At 48.7% G+C, this 21412-nt stretch overlaps 2 protein-coding genes across 8 annotated transcripts; both read right to left on the bottom strand.

Annotated features, from left to right (window-relative positions):
• Positions 1-62: 62 nt before the first annotated feature.
• On the bottom strand, positions 63-4107 carry TMUB2 (transmembrane and ubiquitin like domain containing 2). 7 transcript variants are annotated; one of them, XM_061144219.1, is made up of 4 exons: positions 3964-4042; positions 3106-3149; positions 1481-2047; positions 63-1320 (listed from the first exon to the last, which is right to left on the bottom strand). In XM_061144219.1, exons 3-4 carry the CDS (start codon positions 2020-2022, stop codon positions 957-959), a joined length of 906 nt encoding a protein of 301 aa, XP_061000202.1. In that variant the 5' UTR covers positions 2023-2047; positions 3106-3149; positions 3964-4042; the 3' UTR covers positions 63-956. The 7 variants fall into 7 exon arrangements, with proteins under 7 accessions (XP_061000202.1, XP_061000196.1, XP_061000197.1 ...); XM_061144213.1 differs by lacking the exon at positions 3106-3149 and adding an exon at positions 3287-3346 and having other exon boundaries at positions 3964-4004; XM_061144214.1 differs by lacking the exons at positions 3106-3149; positions 3964-4042 and adding exons at positions 3287-3346; positions 3910-3928.
• Positions 4108-12155: 8048 nt separating this feature from the next.
• Positions 12156-20072, bottom strand: ASB16 (ankyrin repeat and SOCS box containing 16). Its single transcript, XM_061144184.1, has 5 exons — positions 19619-20072; positions 16937-17204; positions 14392-14884; positions 13952-14065; positions 12156-13479 (listed from the first exon to the last, which is right to left on the bottom strand). Exons 1-5 carry the CDS (start codon positions 19917-19919, stop codon positions 13294-13296), a joined length of 1362 nt encoding a protein of 453 aa, XP_061000167.1. The 5' UTR covers positions 19920-20072; the 3' UTR covers positions 12156-13293.
• Positions 20073-21412: the final 1340 nt, after the last annotated feature.

The raw sequence follows: 21412 nt of genomic DNA, 5'->3' as shown, positions 1-21412 counted from the left end.
CATTCCCATGTTGCTGGGGGCAGAGCAACCAGCGTTTTCTTCATGTCACAGCAGACTCCACAGCCACAGAATGGAACTTTATTCAGTCACAGATACTGACCCTCCATCCAAGAGCCCCAGAGCAAGAGCCTGGGGCCCAGTGCTCCCTACCCAGAGCTGTCCTTGGGGCTGGGCAGGGTAGGACACTGGCTGGCAGCCAGAACTGCCTCTTGCTTACAGCCTTAGGCCTAGGGTAGCAGCAGCTGTGGCCTGGCCTCTCCCGGTGCTGGGGGCTTGGCTTTGTGCCCCAGTCCCCTTCCTGACTGAGCTCTATAAAGGACTATTTAAAGAAAAAAAAAAGAATATAAGCAAAGTGCTTTGAGAAAAAGGGAGAACACTGGAAACTGTCCAGAACACAGAGAACACCCTATTCCTGCTAAGGGGTGGAGGGAGAAGGTAGAGGCGGCCAGGTGCCCACAGGGAAAGCTGACACAAACTTCACTCCTGCCTGTATTTTAGGCTCAAAAGAAGGATGTTCCACTAGGAAACCCAGAGAGACTCCAGGTTTCCTACAGAAATGCTGGGGCCATGCTGAGCTGCCCTGGCAGGCAGCCCTGGGGGCAGAGGAGCAGACATGCAGGATAATGGAAAGAGCTAGGGCCACGGCTGGGAGGGAATCCTCAGAGCCCTGGCTCCCTGTTGAGCTGGGCCACCAGCTCAGTTCTGAACTTTAGGACCTTAGTAGTGAAGGAAGATGACATTCTCATTTCTACCTGAGTTGTGCTTGCACAGAGGGAATGTCTGTCCCCTCATGGACGTGAGGGGAATGCCCATGCCTGGCTCCTGAGTCCTGTGGAGGAGGGCCCACCACATCCTTTCCACCCCTCCCTCCCAGGCCCTTGGGCCCAGCTCTGGCCAGGAATGGGGGGAGGCCATAAAGGAGGAAAACCATGCCTTTCATTTTCTCCCTGTGGTCCTTATCGTCCATACATCCCAAATACTAGGAAGCTGAAGAAGACAGTGACCCCCACGAGGGAGACTGTGGCAGGTGCTGTGAAGAACTGGCGGTAATTGATACGGAAGTACCAGACCACACCCAGCAGCACCACAAACACAGGCACCATGAGGCTGCCCACACTGACGCCGAGGCTGGGTGGCTCAGTGGCCGAGGGGGCCAGGGAGCTTGAGGGGCCTGCAACAGCTGACCCAGGGGGTGAGCGGTGACAGTGAATCACACAGTTGTCGGTAATGTTCAGGGAACGCAGTGTGCGGGCTGGGTCCTGCAGCAGGCGGCCCTGGTAGATCAGTTTCATCTGGCTCTCCTGTCCAGGGAAGTATTTACTGTGAGGGTGAGACACAAGGAAAGACAGAGGGCGAGGAATGAGAAGGCCAAAAGACAAGGTGCTGGGGGGGTGGGGGAAAATTGCAGGGTGGGTTTCTAAGGAAGGATTCCCCCGCCTGCCCCATAGGGGCTGCACTTGACACTTCCCAGCCCACGTACCTCTTCAGAGCACCCACGGTATCCTCTGGCCTGGCCACAGCCAGCTCCTCCGTGTCATTGAGGAATTTGAGCCGCACGCTGATGAGGCTGGGGCTGGGAGGCAAGCAGGTGCTATCCTCTGATCTCACAGGTGCCTCCAGACTGCTGTTTCCTGGGCCTGCTTGTCTTTTGGGCAGGCCTTGGATGTCAAGCAGATGCTCGAGGCTGGGCTCAACACCGCCCCCAGCTCCAGGTTCCCCTGTGGGGTCTCCCCCTCCTTCGCCAGCCTCTTCAGCCTTCTCATCATTACCCTCTGATGGATGGGGGAGTTCAGTTGGCTCTGGGGTGCCTTGGCCCGCTACCAGATGGTCCACATGCCCCAGGTGAAGGACGGATGTGTCGCCAGCTGACACAATAGTGCCCAGGAGCTGGTTGCTACCGCTGTCTGCTACGTAGGTAGAGAGCCAAGCTAGGACCAAGGCTAGAATCAGCACCACCACACCTGCCACCACAGTCACCTCATTACCCACACCCTCAATAAGGGTGACATCAGAGAGCTCCATGGCCTGGGTGCTGACTGGGTCCACACTGCAGAAACAAAGGGGGACAGTATCAGCAGGGCATGAGAGACTGCAACCAGCTTTCTTGTTTGTTTAGGTTCTAACTGCCCTGGCCCTGAAAGAAAATGCAGTTCAGTATCCCAGAGACACAAACCTAACTCTGGACCCCAAATCTATAGCTAAGGATTTACTCTTTGCCTCTACTGTGAAATGCTGGCTTTCAGGTTCCACACCCTTCCTCTCTCACATTCCAACCCCCCAATAAGCATGGATCATCAGGAAAACATTACAGCTTCGTTGCTGCTGCTGTTACTGTCTGTTGCTTTTTTGGGAGATGGGGAAAAACATTTGCTGCTTTGAGCCCTGAGTTTCTCTAGGATTTCTCTCTCTTGGTAAAGCAACTGTGCTCCCCTGAGATGCCTCTAAGGTGGCCTCAGAGGGACCAAAAAAGCCTGGAGTATTTTATTTGGGAGTTCCTTAGGAGGCACAGTAGAGCCACTCTTGCCAGATTGTGTCATTTGAACCCACTCTCATTGAATCATGGATCGAAATCCAGATGTCAAGAGCCAAAGAAAATCAACTTATCAAGAGCAAAGTCAGACCACCCCAAAGGGACACCTCTGTAGGGACCATCAGCAGACACTGTGTGTGTCTCCTCTGAAATTCTTCTGGCAGCAAAGCAGGACAGACACCAGAAACACCACCCTCCTAGGTGACCATAGGCTCACAACTACAAAACCACTACTTGCATGAAACTGGTTTAGAAGATTCCAAAATGGCTCCCACAGCCCATATTGCAATCTCCCTTCCTGCAATGTGTTCTTCCTTGACAGTTCCTTAGAAAGGTAGGAAGGATCTCTGTTTGCTCTTTGGAGCACCTCCTTCCCTTGGAGAATCTGCTGCTTTCACAGCTGTCCTTGGGCAAATGCAGTCTGATGATTATCATAAACTGATTGTTCTCACAGTGACTTATCTACCCGCCCATCTCTCCACTAAACTCCTGAAAGATCACATGTATTTCTCTATGAACCACAGTGCCCAGCATAATCCCGTAACAGTTGCTCAAAAAATATTTGTGGAACATACCAACATGTGAATAGTTTTTCACCTCCTAATTTGATACGTGGGCCCTGGAGTCAGGAAAACAAAAACAGAAACCCCAAAACTAATTATAACCTTCGTCTTGCCTCTTACTAGCTCTATAACCTCAATTTTCTTAGAGCCTCAGCTTTCTCATCAGTAAAATGGGGTTAAAAATAGTACCTACCTCATAAGGTTGTTTTGAAGATGACGGGAGATCATCGAAGCAAAATACTTAGAACAGTGCCTGGCACATTGCAATTGTTTAGTAAACAAATAGTACCAATTATTTATCACTCCCACAACTAACCCCTGATGGTAAGAAGGTTGTCATTAACCCTGATTTACAGAAAAGGAAACTGCCGCGAACAGAGGCAAAAACGACTGGCACAGGCACGGGGAACTTTTGAGGAGAGGGACCGGTTAGGACCCCAGGTTTCCCTTCTCAGAGGCCTTTGCTCTCCTCAACCTGTGAGCGACCCTGATGGCACGGTGAGGAGGGGTCTCCGATCTTGCCTTTCCTGACGCGAAGGCTCCGCGTTTGGGCGATCCTATTCCCGCGGCGCTGGAGAGGGGTCCGTGGCGCCACTCGAGCCAAAAGGCTGCCTAGTTCCTACTGCTGTACCCAAACCCGTTTCTTCCAGCCAGCGAGGGGTAGAATCGAGTGAGGGGGTCACAAACCATCCACACCCCTCAAACTTCGGGGCGGGGCTGGGACACTGGGGGCGGGGCTTGAGTACGCAGAGGAACATGGGAAATTAAAGGGGGCCTGGACGGGTAATACGCCTGGATAAGGAAGGAAGGCCTCACCTGAAACGGCCAGAATAAGTGTTTTGATTTCGCCAAGACGACCTGTGGACTCACCTTTCCGTAGAGGCCGGGGGAGGGGCTGGCTAGCCCCGTTTCTACCCAGGGTACGGTCTCTTCCGGCTTCTCCCGGAAGCTGTTAGAACCAGAGACAGGAAGTTCCGCCCCCTGCCTTACAATGATGACGAAAATCTACGTAAAGCGGGCTTACGTAAACGTATTCTTTAAATAAAAGGGACAGGTCTCTTCGCGGAAGGAGGGGCGGAGTTATGGTTGGCGGGATCCTGGTCCTCCCAGGGCAGAGCCACGCCTAGTGGGCGGGGTTTACGGAATCAAGGGTTAAGGGGTGGGGCCAGGAGGAAATTAGGGGAGGTGTTGGGGGAAGGGGTGTGGCTTCGCATCTGGAAGTTCAAGCAGGTTGGCACCGCTGGGCAGAGTAGAGCGTCTTTTTCCTCTGCGCAACTTTCTTCTTCCGGCCTTGCTCCAAGCCTCCCGGGCTAATTGGTTTTATTACTGGTCTGCAACTGGTCTGCGCATTGAGCTCTGGGTTAGCGGAATCAGCCGAGACTGATCTTTCTGACCTCCAAGAGTTCAACTCGGGGCTAGACGAGATGACAATTTAATCACCGTCCGGTTCTCGCAGAATGCGGCCCCAGGTAGTGTGGAACCTTGGTAAATAAGGCAAGAAACCATTTCAAAGAAGGCACAGATTCATTGCAGGCTTAGGGCACGGGAAAAGCAGGAGCCCCAAGAAAGGGGAAAATGGTTCAGCTTACAAGAGGGTTTTTGCAATTAAAATTTGTTCTAAAGACGTTCTGTGGCGGGGTGGGGGGGGATGCTGTTGTTTTCCGGTGAACTATTGATTGAAGTATAAATAATACAGACGGGCAAACTCAAAAGCGAAGAGCTCGGTAGTTTTCACCAACTGAACACATCGGTGGAACCGGAACTCAGATCAAGAAACAGAAAATGACCACAGAACGGCCCTTCAGTCCTCTTCCAGCCACTAAGTTCCAAAGAGTGGTCACTATTCTGATTTCTGCCACCATACGTTAGTTTTCTGGCTTTGTATTTTGTACGAGTGGAATCAAACAGTATGTACCTTTGGTGTGTGGCTTCTTTTTTTCTTTTTCAGTCTTTTTTATTGTGGTAAAATATAAATAAAACTTACCATTCTTAACTATTTAAAGTAACTAATTTAGTGGTATTAATTCACAGTCTTGTTTACCCATCATTACTATCTATTTTCTTGTATCCATGTTTCCTCCTCCCCACTTTATTCTACTGTCTTCTGTGAATTTGCTTATTCTAGGTAACTCATGTAAGTGGAATCATACAATATCTATCCTTTTTGTCTGGTTTATTTCACTTAGGATGTTTTCAAGGATTATCTATGTTGTAGACCATATCAAAATTTCACTCCTTTTTAAGGCTGAGCAATATTCCATTGTATGTATATATCACATTTTTAATCCAATCATCTATCAGTGGACATTTGTGTTGTTTCCACCTTTGGGGTATTATAAATAATGTTTCTATGAACACATTATTAATGTACGAGTATTAGTTTTAGTCCCTGTTGCACTTTTGTCTGAGGGTTTTTTTTCTTTCTTTTTGGCTGTGCTGGGTCTTAGTTGCTGCATGGGCTACTCTCTCGTTGTGGCGAGCGGGAGCTACCTGATAGTACCTGATAGTTGAACTGCACCAGCTTCTTATTGCAGTGCCTTCTCTTCTTGCGGAGCACGGGCTTTAGGGTGGTCGGACTTAAGTAGATGCGACTCCTGGGCTGTAGAGCACAGGCTCAGTAGTTGTGGCCATGGGTTTAGTTGCTCTATGGCATGTGGGATCTTCCTGGATCAGGTATCTGACTTGTGTTTCCTGCACTGGCAGGCAAATTCTTTACCACTGAACCACCAGGGAAGCCCCTGTCTGACTTTTTTGATCAATATTATGATTGTAAGGTACTGTTTTAATTTCTCCATAACTCAGTGCTTTCAGTGCTGTGGCCTGGGTTCGATCCCTGGTTGGGGAACTAAGTAAGATCCCACAAGCAGTATGCCATGGCCAAAAACAAAATTTTGAAGACTGAGTACTGAGATTTACCAAGTGAAGTTCCAAACAGTATAGCAGGTTCAAGGGCTCTCAATAAATATTTGAGGGAATGAAAAAGCACTGAGTTGAACCACTTCATGTTTTGAGAGTTTATTGTGTGCCAGGCTCTGTACTAAGCACTTCACATACATTATCTCAGGGAACCCTATCAAGTATATCATATTGTATCCACTTCACAGATTTGGAAACTGAGGCTCAGAAAGATCAAATAACTGCCCAAATTATACAGTTAGTGGTATAGCTAAAATCATCCATCTCACTCACTCCTCGCTAAATATATATATAGGGCTTCCTTGATAGCTCAGTTGGTAAAGAATCCGCCTGCAATGCAGGAGACCTGGGTTCGATTCCTGGGTTGGGAAGATTCCCTGGAGAAGGGAAAGGCTACCCATTCCAGTATTCTGGCCTGGAGAATACTGGTATCACAGAGTTGGACACGACTGAGCAACTTTCAAGAAAGAAAATTATATATATATGATGTTATTGTCAATATTTGGTTTCCTGTTCTTTAGCTTTTACCATAAATAGCATGTGGGGTATAATTTCATCCTATGAAAGAAAAAATATTTGTGTGGCTATATATCCAGAGGAAAAGTTGCATTAGCATATAACTTTGTTTCTATATGGCCTTCCCAGGTGGTACTAGTGCTAAGAACCCATTTGCCAATGCAGGAGACATGGGAGACATGGGTTGGATCCTGGGTCGGGAAGATCTCCTGAAGAAGGGCATGGCAACCCCCTTCAGTATTCATGCCTGGAGAAACCCATGGACAGAGGAGAACTGGTGGGCTATGGTGCACAGGGTCGCAAAGAGTCAGACACAACTGAAGCAACTTATATATTGTATTACCATAAAACATTTCATAGACAGAAAAACAAATATCACATGATATTGCTTATATGTGGAGTCTAAAGAAATGGTACAAATGAACTTATTTCCAAAACAGAAGTTGAGTCACAGATGGAAAAAACAAAACTTGGGGTTACCAGCAGGGGGGAGGGGAAGGGATAAATTGGCAGGTTGGGATTGACATATACGTACTACTATATATAAAATAATTAATAAGAACTTACTGAACAATACTGGGAACTCTATTTAATACTCTGTAATAACCTATATGGGAATAGAATCTAAAAAAGAGTGGATATATGTGTTATGCATAACTGATTCACTTCTCTATACAGCAGAAACTAACACAGCATTGTAAATCAACTATATTCCCATAAAATATTAATTTAAGAAAGGATTCCACTTGTCAACAAGTATTTTTAGAGCATCAGAAAATAGTTTAAGTAGATATTCAACAGTATTACCTTCCATGTTGCACTGTAATTTTTAAATTCATTGTCTCATTTGGATAGACATTCAGATTGTTTTCAGTACTTGGCTGCTTTTTGTTTTGTTTGTTTGGCCATGCTGCATAGCATGTAGGATCTTAGCTCAGGGATAGAACCCACATTCCCAGCGTGGGATAAGTGGTGTCTTAACCACTGGACCGCCAGGGAAGTCCACTACTTTTTTGTTGTTGTTATTTATTTTTGTTTGGGCTGGGTCTTTGTTGCTGTGCAGGCTTTTCTTTAGTTGGGGTAAGCAGGGGCTATCCTTTGCAGTGCTCGGGCTTCTCGTTGCAGTTGCTTTTCCTGTTGTGGGGCGCTGGCTCTAGGGCACGTGGGCTTCAGTAGTTACAGCAGGCACGAATACTGGAGTGGGTAACCATTCCCTTCTTCAGAGGATCTTCCCGACCCAGGGATCAAACTCCAGTCTCCTGCATTGCAGGTGGATTCTTTACCATCCGAGCCATCAGGAAAGCCCACTACTTTGTTTTTAAACTGCACTTTGATAAACATCTTTGATGACGGTTATTTGTACACATCCATGATTTCTTTTTCCCTAGGATAAATTCCTGGAAATAGAATTGCTGGATCAAAGGATGTTCACATTTTTAAGATTTTTGATACATGGTGTTGCGTCGTTCTCTGGAAGGTTGTACCTATTTTCATGCCCATCAACAGTGTGAGGAGAGCCCTAATAATGTTCTTGTCCCCCCAAACAGTGTAGAGGCTAGAGAGGAACAGGGAATAGATGGGGGAGGTTTAGAGAAATGTGAGAATCCTGAAGATGTTTATAAGCCACGAGAAAAGAGCAGAGGAGAAGGAGAGAAGTGAAGATAAATGCAATCTGAGAAGGGAATCAATGACTGAGCAGTGGCCTCTGAAGCCAGGAAGGGCTGAGCCAGCAACTAGGGCTTGCCCTGCAGAGGATGTGGGAAATCTGTCTTGCCTACAGCCCCAGATACCTGATCCATCTATCCGGGATTAGGGATATACACCCTGTGTTATATAGCATTCCCCACGCTACATGTCATTTTTCATTTTTCTGTCTTACCAAATTCTTTGAAGGCAGGAACTATGTTCTGTTATTATTCCAGTATTCTCAAAGTCTATCCAGTGCCTGCATGCAGCGAATACTTGATAAAAATTTATTAAGCAAATGATAGATGCAATTCAGAGAAGATGGGGGAAGAGCTAGGGATGCATTTTGTGAATGTGTACAGCAAAGAACAGGATGCAGTTAAGGGTGTTTTGAGTCCTGCTATGCTAAGTCACTCTGACTCTTTGCAACCCCATGACTGGTAGCCCGCAGGCTCCTCTGTCCATGGGATTCTCCAGGCAAGAATATGGAATAGGTTGCCATGGCCTCCTCCAGGGGATTTTCCTGACCCAGGGATCAAACCCGCATCTTGTGTCTTGCGTCTTCTGCACTGGGAGATGGGTTCTTTACCACTAGGGCCACGTTTTGAGAGAGGGACTTTTGGGATTAGGGTTTTTGAAGATTTATTATACATATATGTATATACATATACATATATATATTTGGCTGTGGTGGAGCTTTGTTGCTGCATGCAGGCTTTCTCTATTTGCAGTGAGCGGGGGCTACTCTTCATTACCATACATGGGCTTGTTATTATGGTAGATTCTCTTGTCTCAGAGCACAGGCTTTAGTGCTCAGGTTCAGTAGTTGCAGCTCATGGGCTTTAGAGTGGAGATTCAGTGATTGTGGTGGATGGGCTTAGTTGTTCCGTGGCATGTGAGATTTTTCCAGAGCAGGGACTGAACCTATATAACCTGCATTGGCGGACAGATTCTTAAATCACTGGACCACCAAAAAAGCCCCGGGGTTAGGTTTTTGACGGTGGAGGAATTATGAGGGGAAAAGAAAGGAAAGAATGAAGACTTCAGTTGGAACTATATCACTATCTATAGCTGGCCTCTTATATGTAATAATCATTTAAAATTAACACAATATTTTAATGGGTCTTAGGTCCTTATTGGTTTATTTTTCCTAAAATATTGAACTTGGGTATTTTTATACCTTTATGTCAAATTATGATGGCTATGGAGAGATGAATGTATCTGTGAATCCTGGATGTTGCCTTCAGTCAGCCAGTCAGTTCAGTCGCTCAGTCATGTCTGACTCTTTGCAACCCCATGAATCGCAGCACGCCAGGCCTCCCTGTCCATCACCAACTCCCGGAGTTTACTCAAACTCATGTCCATCGGTGATGCCAGCCAGCCATCTCACCCTCTGTCGTCCCCTTCTCCTGCCCCCAATCCCTCCCAGCATCAGGGTCTTTTCCAATGAGTCAACTCTTCGCATGAGGTGGCCAAAGTATTGGAGTTTCAGCTTCAGCATCAGTCCTTCCAATGAACACCCAGGACTGGGTGGACTGGTTGGGTCTCCTTGCAGTCCAAGGGACACTCAAGAGTCTTCTCCAACACCACAGTTCAAAAGCATCAGTTCTTCTGCTCTCAGCTTTCTTCACAGTCCAACTCTCACTACGTTTATAGTAAATCCATTTTATAAAAAAATCAGAAAGTACTCCTTCCCTAACCACTAGATAAGTTGTTTCATGTTTGCCCATTTGCTAGGCAGAGGGGTGTCTGTTCCTTTAATTTACATTCACTGGATTGCTAGTGAGCTAGCACATTTGTCATGTTTCTTCAACCACCTTGTAAATTAACAGTTTAGGCTTTTTGCCTTTTCTTCCCTTCAATTTTTCTTTAAATTTCACAAGAATCCATGGGTACACCCCTTTGTCAAAAATTCAAATGCAGACCATAAAAAGCCCCACTGGCACAGTTCCTCTCTCCTCCTCAGAGGAAATTCTTGGGCACCTGCCTTTCAATCCTTTTTCTATTCATCTCCAATCATGAGCTTTGGTTTTCCTTGCTGTACATGTTCTATTTCAACCTTGGTAATAGTCTTGGTAATCTTTCCCAAGGCAGTACATGTTCTCGTCACTTGGACTCTATGCCCAGATACCTCCTGCTGTGGGTATACCCTTTGTAAGGACTGAATTGTATTCCACAGTGTGGATTTGTTTACCATTTCCCACATGTTGAGTTGTTGCAAGCAAGGCTGGGATGAATACTGCCGTGTGTACCAGCCTTTGGTGTAACTGGGGAGCAACTGAAGGGCATTGCTTAATTGCCCGTCAAAGAGGCAGTTTCCTTTCTGACCCCCCAGGATGAGCAAGAACTTGTGTCTCCAAATCTTCACAGGTACTACGTATTAGTCTTTAAAATGTACCCCCCCCCAAAAAAATTAAATGTATCCCCCGAAGGAATTCCCTGGTGGTCCAGTGGTTAGGTTCTTTCACCACAATGGCCCGATTCAATCCCTGATCAGGGAACTAAGATCCTGCAAACTGTGTGGCACAGACAGAAAAAAAACAGTCCCTCAATCTAGTAAGAGAATTATATCTTATTGTTGTTTTAATTTGCATTTCCTTAATTACTGGTGAGGTTGAGCATGACCATTCATTACTTTGACAGATATTTGCATGTCCACTCTCTGCAAGACACTGTACAAGCACCAAGTCAGCAACGGTAAATAAAACAGATGTCATTCCTGCCCTTAGAAATCAAGAAAATGAAATCTTTTAGTGGCAGATAATTTTGTCAACATTTTGCCTTTTACTTGTGTTTATGATTCAGTGCTTTTATAACCAAATTTAAATTTTCTTCTATATCCAGAGAGATGAGTCTTTTTTCTTTAATGCTTTTACATGGAAAAATCTCATCCCCAAATCAGATACATAATCACATGTGTCTTTGGGGCTTTTTAAATTGGGTATCTTATCATTGTAAGTATAACAGAAAAAGCCAAGCTCACTGGGGTCTGCCTGCTCTAAAGGAGGAGACAGCTTAGCATCCTCCCCTGGGAGTGAGGCTCCTGGCAGTTTCCTTTCCTGGGGCAGTTCAGCCCCAGGACTAGAGGGTATTTCTCTCTCTTCACTTGGCCTTTTGGATCTGTGAAATTGAAGCAAAAATTTCACCCAGAAAGGAGAGGTTGCTACTCTGTATACCGAGGTCAAAGACTGTCCTCCAGTTGTTGAAAGGAAATACCTACAGATGCTACTCTCTGCAGAGGAGGGGAGGCTGGGCAGCAGCTGCAAGAGGCTGACCCAGGACTCCTGATGCATCTCTACCGTGTGACCCCACATGGCAGTGACAGTGGAGAGCCCAAAGTTCCTCACCTCAGCAAACGGACAGGGGAAGAGGCTGCTGACAGCCACCTCCTCCAGTGGGTGCTGCAAGTTCAGGGTCTGGAAAGGTTCCTGTTGTACGTTTTTTAAAAAAACACAATTTTAAAATTAAGTAATTAATTATTTTTGGTTGTGCTGGGTCTTCATTGCTGCACACTGGCTTTTTCTAGTTGTGGCAAGCGGAGGCTGCTCTCTAGTTGCAGTGTGTGGGCTTCTCATTGCGGTGGCTTCTGTAGTTGCAGAGCATGGGCTCTTGGTGCATGGGCTCAGTAGTTGTGGCACATGGGCTTAGTTGTCCCTAGGCACATGGGATCTTCCCTGACCAGGGATCAAACCGTTGTTCCCTGCATTGGCTGGTGGATTCTTAACCATTGGACCACCAGGGAAGTCCTCCTGTGTTGTTCTTACACCCTTTTTCCTATCACAAGAGTAACAACTGATCTGTGCAGAAAATTTGGGAATCACAGAAGAGTACAAAGGATGGGGAATAAACATGGAGCGATAGGTATTTCAGGCATATTTCAACCTAACAACAGCCACGCTTTGGTCTGAGCACAAATCATTTATTTGCATTCATAAAAACTGGCTTAGCTTAAAAAGCTTCCTCTTAAGGATGAATAGTGGTAATTTTGACTCTGGGACCAAAGGAGGAAATGAGAGAGAGTAGGGGAAAGCTGATGGCTGGTTCTCCTGTCACAGATCCTCAAAGACCACAAAGACCATAGTTTAAGACACTGTGCATCTCGGGTGGGTGGGGAACACAACCATAAATGGGTCGCAGGCATCATGCATTTCTTTCTCCCTCAACAGCCACTTCCTGAAAGGCCTGTTTAAGGAATATAGTCCAGTCTCAGTGTCATTGAGGCAGATACAGGTTCCTAAATAAATAAGTACAATACCAAGGAAGGCTACTTACTGGAGTTGTCGAAATAGGCTCTGCAGAGAGAGGGCTATTGGGCTGAGTCTTGAGGATCATATCAGCTTCAACCAGGGCAAAAAATATGTGGGAAGGGTAGACCAAATAGAGGGAACAGCACAAGTAGATCCGTGGAAGCTAACAGGAGCAGCTCACATCTGACAATCCGGTAACTCATTTGCTAAGGCTGGGCTACAGGAGCCTTAGAAGGGGAAAGGGGGATCAGGAGGCCGGAGAGCTTGGTGGAGGCAGGGACTAAATACTTATTCTGCCTTGTTGAGTTTTGATATTAGCCTGAAGGTAGTGTAGAGCCACTGAAGGTCATGATCAGAGCTCTGATTCCCAAAGGTCATTCCAGCATCCTTGCATGGGGATTTCAAGACCAGTCAGTGAGGTCCTCCCTCAAGGTGACAAAGGTAGATCGGGCATTGGCAGTTCAGCTAGAGGCAGAGTCTGTCCCTCTTTAGGAAGCTGAACGGGTACATGGGGAGCAGGGGAGAGGGGATGACAAGATCACTTCCTCCTGGCTTGGGGTTGGCCTGGATGGAGGGGCCATCATCTACTTAGGCAAAGGAGGAGGATGCAGGCAAAGGTTGAATCTGCAGACCTTCCCATTGTAGACAGGAGCTGAAGTTCAGGTCAGGCTGGAGGTCAGCAGGTGGCTCAAGAAGCAAATAAATGGATGAGCTGGCCCCGGAGGACATGTGGACGAGAGTGTAGACAAGAAGGTCAGGGACTGGTCCTCCAGAGTTGGGAGGAATAACTGATGGAGGCGGCAGGACAAGCTCTGGGAGCAGCTGGGCATGGGGCTCACTGGATACGCCCCTCCACACGCAGCAGCAAGTAGTCCTTGAGGAGCGGGGGCAGTGGGAGGCAGGAGGCAGCCTGTCGGCAACGGCCACCCAGCTGAGCACGCACAGCCAGCCGGGCCAGGTGCTGCAGCCGTCTTGGCTGGTTCACCATGCTCAGGGCCGAGCTGTAGAAGGCTTCGTGCTCCTAGGCCAGGAGTGGAACAGGGTCAGATGGCCCAACACCCTTCCCTCTGGGGGTGACCTAGTGGTGGGGCCCTGAGATTCTACAACATGGATCCACCTGGGCATGTAGTATATCTCACAGGACTCAGATTCAGAACCAAAGGCCCTGCAGGGGTCACGGGAGTTGAGACCACACTGCAGGGCAGGGTCTCAGCCATGTCTACACCCACCTCCCCCCACTCCAACAGTGCTGTCTACTGAGTCAGAGATGCCTGATAAATGTCTATACTGATGCAGGTAAGAGAGAGGCTAGAGAGGTGTGTGTAATTAAAGGTTGTTCTAGAGGTTTCACTCTGCCCATCCTCCTCCAGCCCAGGGTTCCCCTTGCTCCTACTTCCAGGAAGCCCATCCTGGGGGTATAGGCCTAGGGTTCACCCTTCTTCTCTACCTCCCCCAGAGCCCAGGAAGGAGCTGTGCCGGTAGGGTGGACATACCTGCCACAACTCCGGGAGCACGGCCTCCACCCAGGTATCACAGGATGGGACACAAGGGTAGGCATTAAGCAGGACTTCTAGGGCCCGAGGGAAGTTGGCACAGTGTCTCAGCATCTAGAAAGCAAAAGAGATTCTTAAGGGCACCATGCTTCTACCAACCAGCCTGGGCCACTATAGTTACATCCAAATTTGAGATGCCAAGATCTGAGTCCCTCCTAATCCTTCTCTAGCCTCAGTTTATCCCACATTTCAAGTGTGTTCCAATCTCCTTGGGGGCTTTTTTCTCTGTTGAGACTCTCCTCCATAACTCTCGCTGGTCCTTCCCAAGATGGGGACCGACCTCTGGCACAGACGATGGGCTCTCTATCTTTTGGCCTCTCTTCCCCGGTGGCTGGGCAATTCCAGTTCCAGGCACCCCCTGCCCGCCAGGAGCCTCTCACCTCTGGGCGCACAGGCTGGGCCCCATAGTCCAGCAGCGCGGCAAAGAGGACCTCGGGCTCCCAGTTGGGGGCGTCCTGGACAGCCTGCAGTGCGCAGTCCATGGGTGTGTGGCCCGCCCCGTTCGGGGCCGCCGCGCAGGCCCCGTGATGCAGCAGCAGCTCGGCCAGGCCCCCGCAGCCGTTGGCACAGGCGTTGTGCAGCGGCGTGTGGCGCTTGCGTCCGGCAGCCCGGGCATCGGCCCCAGCCTCCAGAAGCCGGCGCGCGGCGGCCTGGTGGCGTCGGCTGCTGCTCGGCCCCTCCGCCCCGGCGCACGCCGCGTTCAGGGCCGTCTCGCCCTGGCTGGTGCGCAGGTTCACGTCGGCGCCGTGCTGCAGGTAGAGAGCCACATGCTCCTCCAGGCCGCGCGCCGCCGCCACGTGCAAGGGGGTCACCTCGCTGTCTCGCGCGGCCAAGTTCACAGTCGCTCCCGCCTCCAGCAGCAGCTTGGCGCACCTGGGGACAGGGTACAAGACCCGCGAGGCAAATCCTGTCATCCCTGACCGCTTCTTCCCAACCCTCTTGGCCCAGGCGAGCCTGGTGACCACCGCCAGACTCATAGAGGCCCCATGACTAGACAGAGGAGGACGGCCCAACCAAGCCACCTGGAGCATTTCGGTTTTCAGCCCAGAAAGGTTGTAGTGCAACCCAGGACACACAGCAAATTAGTGACTGCAGGGGAATTAATACTGCCTGAGACTGTCCCTCCCAGAATCTAACCTGACTCCCCTATCAGATTGGGACCCCAAGGCCTAGTTCTGAATCACTTGTGAGTGGTCTTTCCTAACATTTTGATAGCCACTTTTCAAAAAGAGTTTTGAAAACCCACTAATCTGTACACTATGAAGCATAGAAAAGCGAGTGTAGCCCTTCCCCCACTACCACCAAAGAAAATAGAAATAGAAGTCCTAATAAGTTAAAGGACAAAAAAAAGTCCAAGGTCATAATTAGTATTTTCTTCCTGCCTCCAAACATGAAGGGTTTCCCAAATATGAAGACCACCCTTCTTGGCCAGCCACACCCACTCCAGCAAAGGAAAGTCATTTGGGTGTCCCCGTTACTCCTCTCCCTCTAGAGAAAACAACCAAACCCGAACAACCAAAACCAGATTTTAGGGAGCACAGTCCATAGTGAGCACAGCTTTAGGGAACACTGGTTCAGTCTTCTAGTTCCTGGAAAAATTATAGGTCAAACACTGTTGAGGCAAATACGTATCGTTAAACCACCATGGGGTAAACCAAACATGCTTGCAAACTAAATTAATGATGACACTAAACTAACGGTAATTTTAAAAGCCAGAACAGTAGCCACTGGAAACTCAGGAGCAGATCCGTCAGACTCCAGTGAAACCCTGATGACCAAGTGTCATTCCCCAAAACAGAGTTCCAGCTCCCTTCAGTGCATGCTCGGGACCAAGAGTTGAGCAGCATCCAGCCAGCCACAAACTACGTAATTTATTTTCTTGGTAAATTCTAATCATAGACTAATTTTTGTTTCTATTGTATATATTAAATTTAAATAACTCCAAGCAGCTCACTCAGTCAGGTTCCATTCTCATTTCACTTAAAAGGATTAAGTCTGGACTTCCCTGGTGGTCCAGTGGTTGGAATTTACCTGCCAATGCAGGGGACATGGGTTTGATTCCTGATCCCGGAAGATTCCACATGCCACGGAGCAACTAAGCCCATCTGCCACAACTACTGAGCCCACATGCCACAGCTACTGAAGCCTGCATGCCTAGAGCCCGTGCTCTTCAACAAGAGAAGCCACCCCAATGAGAAGGCCAAGTGCTGCAACTAGAGGGTAGCCCCTACTGACCACAACTAGAGAAAGCCGTTAGGCAGCAAGGGAGACCCAGTGCAGCCAGAAATAAATAAAATAAAATACTGGGGGAGAAAAAGGATCAAGTCTGCTAGAAAGTGCACCACGTGCCCATAAAAACTCAAGAAAGGACTGGAAATTTTGGATCGTTTCTGGGTCCATCACTGATCTAGATCTACATGGGGAGAGGGCCCCAGCACTGGGGCTGTGGAATGTCTTCCAGGAGCCTTTGACTCCTTATCCCCGCCAGCCCTATCTATGGGCCTGACTTGTAAAAGTGCAAATACCATCATGTAGAGGGTCCAAGAAATTGTTGACCTTAAAAAGGTGGGAAGAGGAGGTGTGCCTCATATTAAGATGGAAAAACACTGGGTCAGATCTTTCTTGATGCCAACCTCTAAACAACTAGGAATGTGGCTGCAAAGAGTTCCCAGGCAATAGGAAACTGCAGTTGAAAAGAGTTTTCCGTCAAAGCAACAAAGGCTTCTGCTTCCTGGGCTTAGCTGATGTGACCTTGGAGAGGTCACTAAACCTTTCTGAGTCTGTTTTATCCTCATGGAATGAGACCTGTCTCCCAAGCTGCTTTGAGGAGATGTCTTCTGTTAGGTGAGCTGGAGACACATACACACATGCACACACATGCACACACTCCGCCTCCCGAAACCGTCTCAGCCCCTGGGCACCTACTGTAAGGACTCGGGGACTGTGCAGAGGTGCAAGGGGGTGGTGCCCTCCTCGGACAACACGTTGACCTTGGCGCCAAAGGTCACCAGCAACTGCACACAGTCGAACTGGGCCCGGGCACAGGCCTCGTGCAAGGCTGCCCGGCCACCAACCCGTGCATCCAGCTCAGCTCCCTGCCGGATCAGGTAGCGGGCGCAGTTGGTGTAGCCTCGGGCAGCAGCGATGGTGAGAGGTGCAGTGTGCTTGGCCTTGGGGGTCAGCACCCAGAACCCTGGAGAGAGCAGGCAGTTTTAGGAGGGATGGGTATGAGGCCAGCGGGCAGGGCGTGCTGTCGTGTACAACTCTGCACGTTGGGCTGAGCAAAAACCCTGTGCCCATCTGTACCTGTGCAGAGGGGCTCCCTCAAGCCCCTGTTTGGGAGTGTAATCTGGAACAGCCTTTTAGAACAGTTTGTCAGTCTGTGAAAAATATATGTGTCATAGAAAGAAACATTTAATTGCTCTTTTTTTTTTTTTTGGCCCTACTGAGCAGCGTGTGGGATCTTAGTTCCCTGAGCAGGGATTGAACCTGGGCCCTGGCAGTAAGAGTGCTGAGTCCTAACCACTAGACTGCCAGCAAATTCCCTTAACTGCTCTTTAAAACTACAAGGGCAGCTAAGGAGGTGAATCCTATTAAGGAAACTTCTGGGTCTTTGAGCTGCTGGTGGAGTCCTTGGCTCTTTTTGTTAACTTGGGTGCTCTAATATTTGGGAGGGGAAGGAGTCAGGCACAGGAGGGCCTGGAACTGACTTGGGGAGTAGCCAGAGGAAAGCTGAAGAAGTCCTAGGGTATTCCTGGGGTGGGGAGGGTGGGGTGAAAGTGTGGGGAAGGGTGGAGGGCGGGGGATAAGAGGCGGGGATGGGGAAAGGAAGGGTAGGAGGAGGGGTTGATCATGGGACTGGTGTTGGATCCAAGTTGTAGAAATAGCCAAGGTCTTGTTCGAAGGACATAGATGCCTAATATCCGACTGTCAGTTGTTTGCATTGTAGTGAAGTGAATCCCTGGGTTTCCTAAATCTTGGGTAAAATATGTTTTGTTTTTTATTAAGGTTGAAATTAAGGCTGAATTAAGGTTGAAATCAAGTTCCATTTGGGAGATGGGGGATGTGCTACAGAATGAGACCGAGATGCCCTGGGTGGGGTCACATCTCTAACAGCTGAAGGACTTTGGAGCCAGTGGTGACTAACAGCATAAATTCTTCAAGGATTTTGAACCCCCAAATCCATAGATGGGGGTTGAGGCAATTTCCTGTTAATCAGTTTTTCTTTTGTGTGTGTGTGTTGGGTTTTTCTTCCTCTTTTTTTTTGTCTTTGGTCTTCTTTTTTTCTTCTTTTCTCCTGTCAATCTTAAGAATGGCGCGATCTTTTTTTAAATTAGTTTTTATTGGCAGATAGTTGATTTATTATCATTTGGTTTACATGGACAAACACTCTGATCAGAATAGATCCTAAGGATACAAAGATGTTGGTCATATTGTTATTTAAAGTAGATTTTTTAAAAGGAACCTAATCTAACCAATCTATTGGGTTTCCCTGGGTGGCTCAGATGGTAAAGAATCTAGCTGCAATGCAGAAGACCCATGTTTGACTCTTGGGTCGGGAAGATCCCCTGGAGAAGGAAATGGCAACCTACTCCAGTATTCTTGCCTGGAAAATCCCATGCACAGAGGAGCCTGGTGGGGTACAGTCCATGGGGTCTCAAAGAGTTGGACATGACTGAGAGACTAACACTGTATAAATTATGGGCCAACCATACAATAGAATTTATGCATCCATTTAAAATATTATATGGACTTATGCTTATTGCCACAGAAGCATGTTACATGAAAAAAATCAGGCTATAAATAGCATCTGGTGTATAATTTCATTCTATGAGAGAAAAAATATTCGTGTGGATATACATCCATAGAAAAAAATTGCATTAGAATATAACTGTATTTCTATGTGGGCTTCCCAGGTGGCACAAGTGGTAAAGAACCCTCCTGCCAATACAAGAGACTCAAGAAACACGGGTTTGATCCCTGGGTCTTGAAGATCCCCTGGAGAAGGAAATAGCAACCCACCCCAGTATTCTTGCCTGGAGAATCCCATGGATAGGGGAACCTGGCGGACTACAGTCCATAGAGTCAGACTTGGCACACATACATGTATTTCTATGTAATTCTATGTATTTCTATGTAACATGTTAAAGTGCTTTAAGTCGCTCAGTTGTGTTCGACTCTTTGTGACCCCATGGACTGTAGCCTACCAGGCTCCTCTGTCCATGGGATTTTCCAGGCAATAGTACTGGAGTGGATTGCCATTTCCTTCTCCAGGGGATCTTCCCGACCCAGGGATCAAACCTGGGTCTCCCACATTGTAGACAGACGCTTTACCATCTGAGCCACCAGGCAAGTCCTCAAGCAGGATACATTGTTGTTATATAATCCTTAGTATGGGCTTCCCTCATAATACAACTTTAATTCTGAAAAGACATCAAACCATTAGGTATGCATCAGCTCTGTTTAGGAGGGATCTAAAATGGGCAGTGGGAGGGGATGGTCTATTCTCTGGTCTGGAGAGGGGAGATTTGGCCCAGGCTCTCTCCCATCCCCACCCCTACCTTCCTCCCTACCCCCTCTCTCCTGCTCCCAGCGGGTGCTCCTTACCCTGTTCAGCTGACCAGGCCAGCTGGTTGCTCACAGTCTCCACAATCATGTTGGCAGCGTCTTCATCTTGGAACAGGGCTTGGATCTGCTGCAGGTCACCGGAGAACAGGGCATTGTGCACAGCTGGGTCCCGGCAGGAGCGGCGTGGCCTAGTGAGCCGGGCCTGGGAACTTGGGGGGCATCTTTGGCTCCGGCACTGCTGGGCTGCTGCCCGCCGCCGGTCCTCCCATTCCAGCCACTCCCGCTGCAGGCGGAGAGAGCGCAGGGTGGAGGAGGTGAAGGGGAAGGTCTCCTCCGCCATGGCGGGGGGCCCAGGGTGAGGGATCCAGGAGTCTGGGTGGCAGCAGCTGGGCAGGGCTGGTTCCCTCGCCTGACTGCCACCCTTGCTCTGAGAAGCTACCCTGCCCCCTCACCCGTGACCCAGAGAAAGGAGCAGCTGAGGCTATAAATAGGCCCTTCGCTGCTCTGGTAAACAGGGTTTGCCCAGAGTCATGATCTTAGTGCAGAGAAAGTGTTGGGCCAACCCCCAGCCCAGGGTTGGGATGGCCCCAGTGGATACCCTCTGACTGGGGAGCCGGCCCCCAGTTGAACCCCAGGTCTGCATTCTCCCACTTCTCTGGAGTGAGTATCTTGGGTCGGCCAGGTCCGAGGTGAGTGAATCAATCAGGGAAATGGACTCGACAGGCCTCTCTGATGTTGGCTGGAGACCAGACCCCAGCCCAGGAAATACTGGCAGGTCACATCAGAGTTCCAGCAGCTCTGCTCAGCATCTGCATTAACAATACTAACTCCGCACATGGCTTTAAAATACTCAGATTGTTTTTATATCCACCTTTACTCAGGTCACCATACAGATTTCCTGGCTCCCCCTGGGTAAACAGCAACATTGGTTTTGACAATAAATTATAAGATCAGGCTGATTATCACAGCTTGAACACCTCTGAGATGGGTGGTCTTATGTCTGTTTCATGGATGAGGCACTTAAGGCTTAGCGAGGTGAAACCACTTGCTCAAGGTCACAGCTTGTGAGGGGGAGCCAGGCTGGGATCCTGTGCGTCTAACTCCAGAGATGGAGTGATTCAGTAAGAGCGCCTCTCCCCACCTTGCAAGCAGGACAGCATTGTCCCTAATGCTGCCTTCAGTGAATCTTGGTTAGGGTTTTCTTGTTTGATTTCCCTTAGCTCCTAAAAGGGCTCACATGCCTGCCTGAGGAGGACCAAGGGCTTGACCTCACAACTCTGGGGACCATGGAGACCTTCAAGCTGCAAAACCACTCACCCAAAGTGGCTCTGCTTTCAGGAGCCTCTAGGGGGAGGAATGAGGCCGTGAAACAGCACTAGCTGCTGTGGGTTCCAAGCAGTGAAGGCGAGGGCGGGAGGGAGGCTAGCCGATCCTGGCCCCAGAAGCTCTCAGCTCCTGGGTGGAGGGTGGCCCCTCGGGGTCAGCCTGTCCCCATCCTGCCCCGACTGCAGGTGCACGCCCTGGATGTCCCAGTCCACACACACACACACACACACACACACGCACGCACACACGTGCTCTCCACCTCATTCTCACATTCTGAGTTACCATCTCAAGACACACACACACACACACACACACACACAAACACACACGCTCCACATCATTCTCACATGTTCAGTTACCATCTCAAGACCCTTAACCCGGACCAGCCTTGCCTCCTACCTGGTGTCCCCGCTTCTGCTCCATGGCCCATAGGGAAGGATCTGTCTGCAATGGTTCATTTCCCAGCTTAAAAACATTTGCTGACTTCTGTCCTCTCCCACTAACCCC

The sequence above is a fragment of the Dama dama genome, chromosome 5 (genome assembly GCF_033118175.1).
Source record: "Dama dama isolate Ldn47 chromosome 5, ASM3311817v1, whole genome shotgun sequence".
In the NCBI taxonomy this organism is placed as follows: Eukaryota; Metazoa; Chordata; class Mammalia; order Artiodactyla; family Cervidae; genus Dama; species Dama dama.
This window is presented reverse-complemented; position numbering and strand designations above follow the sequence as displayed.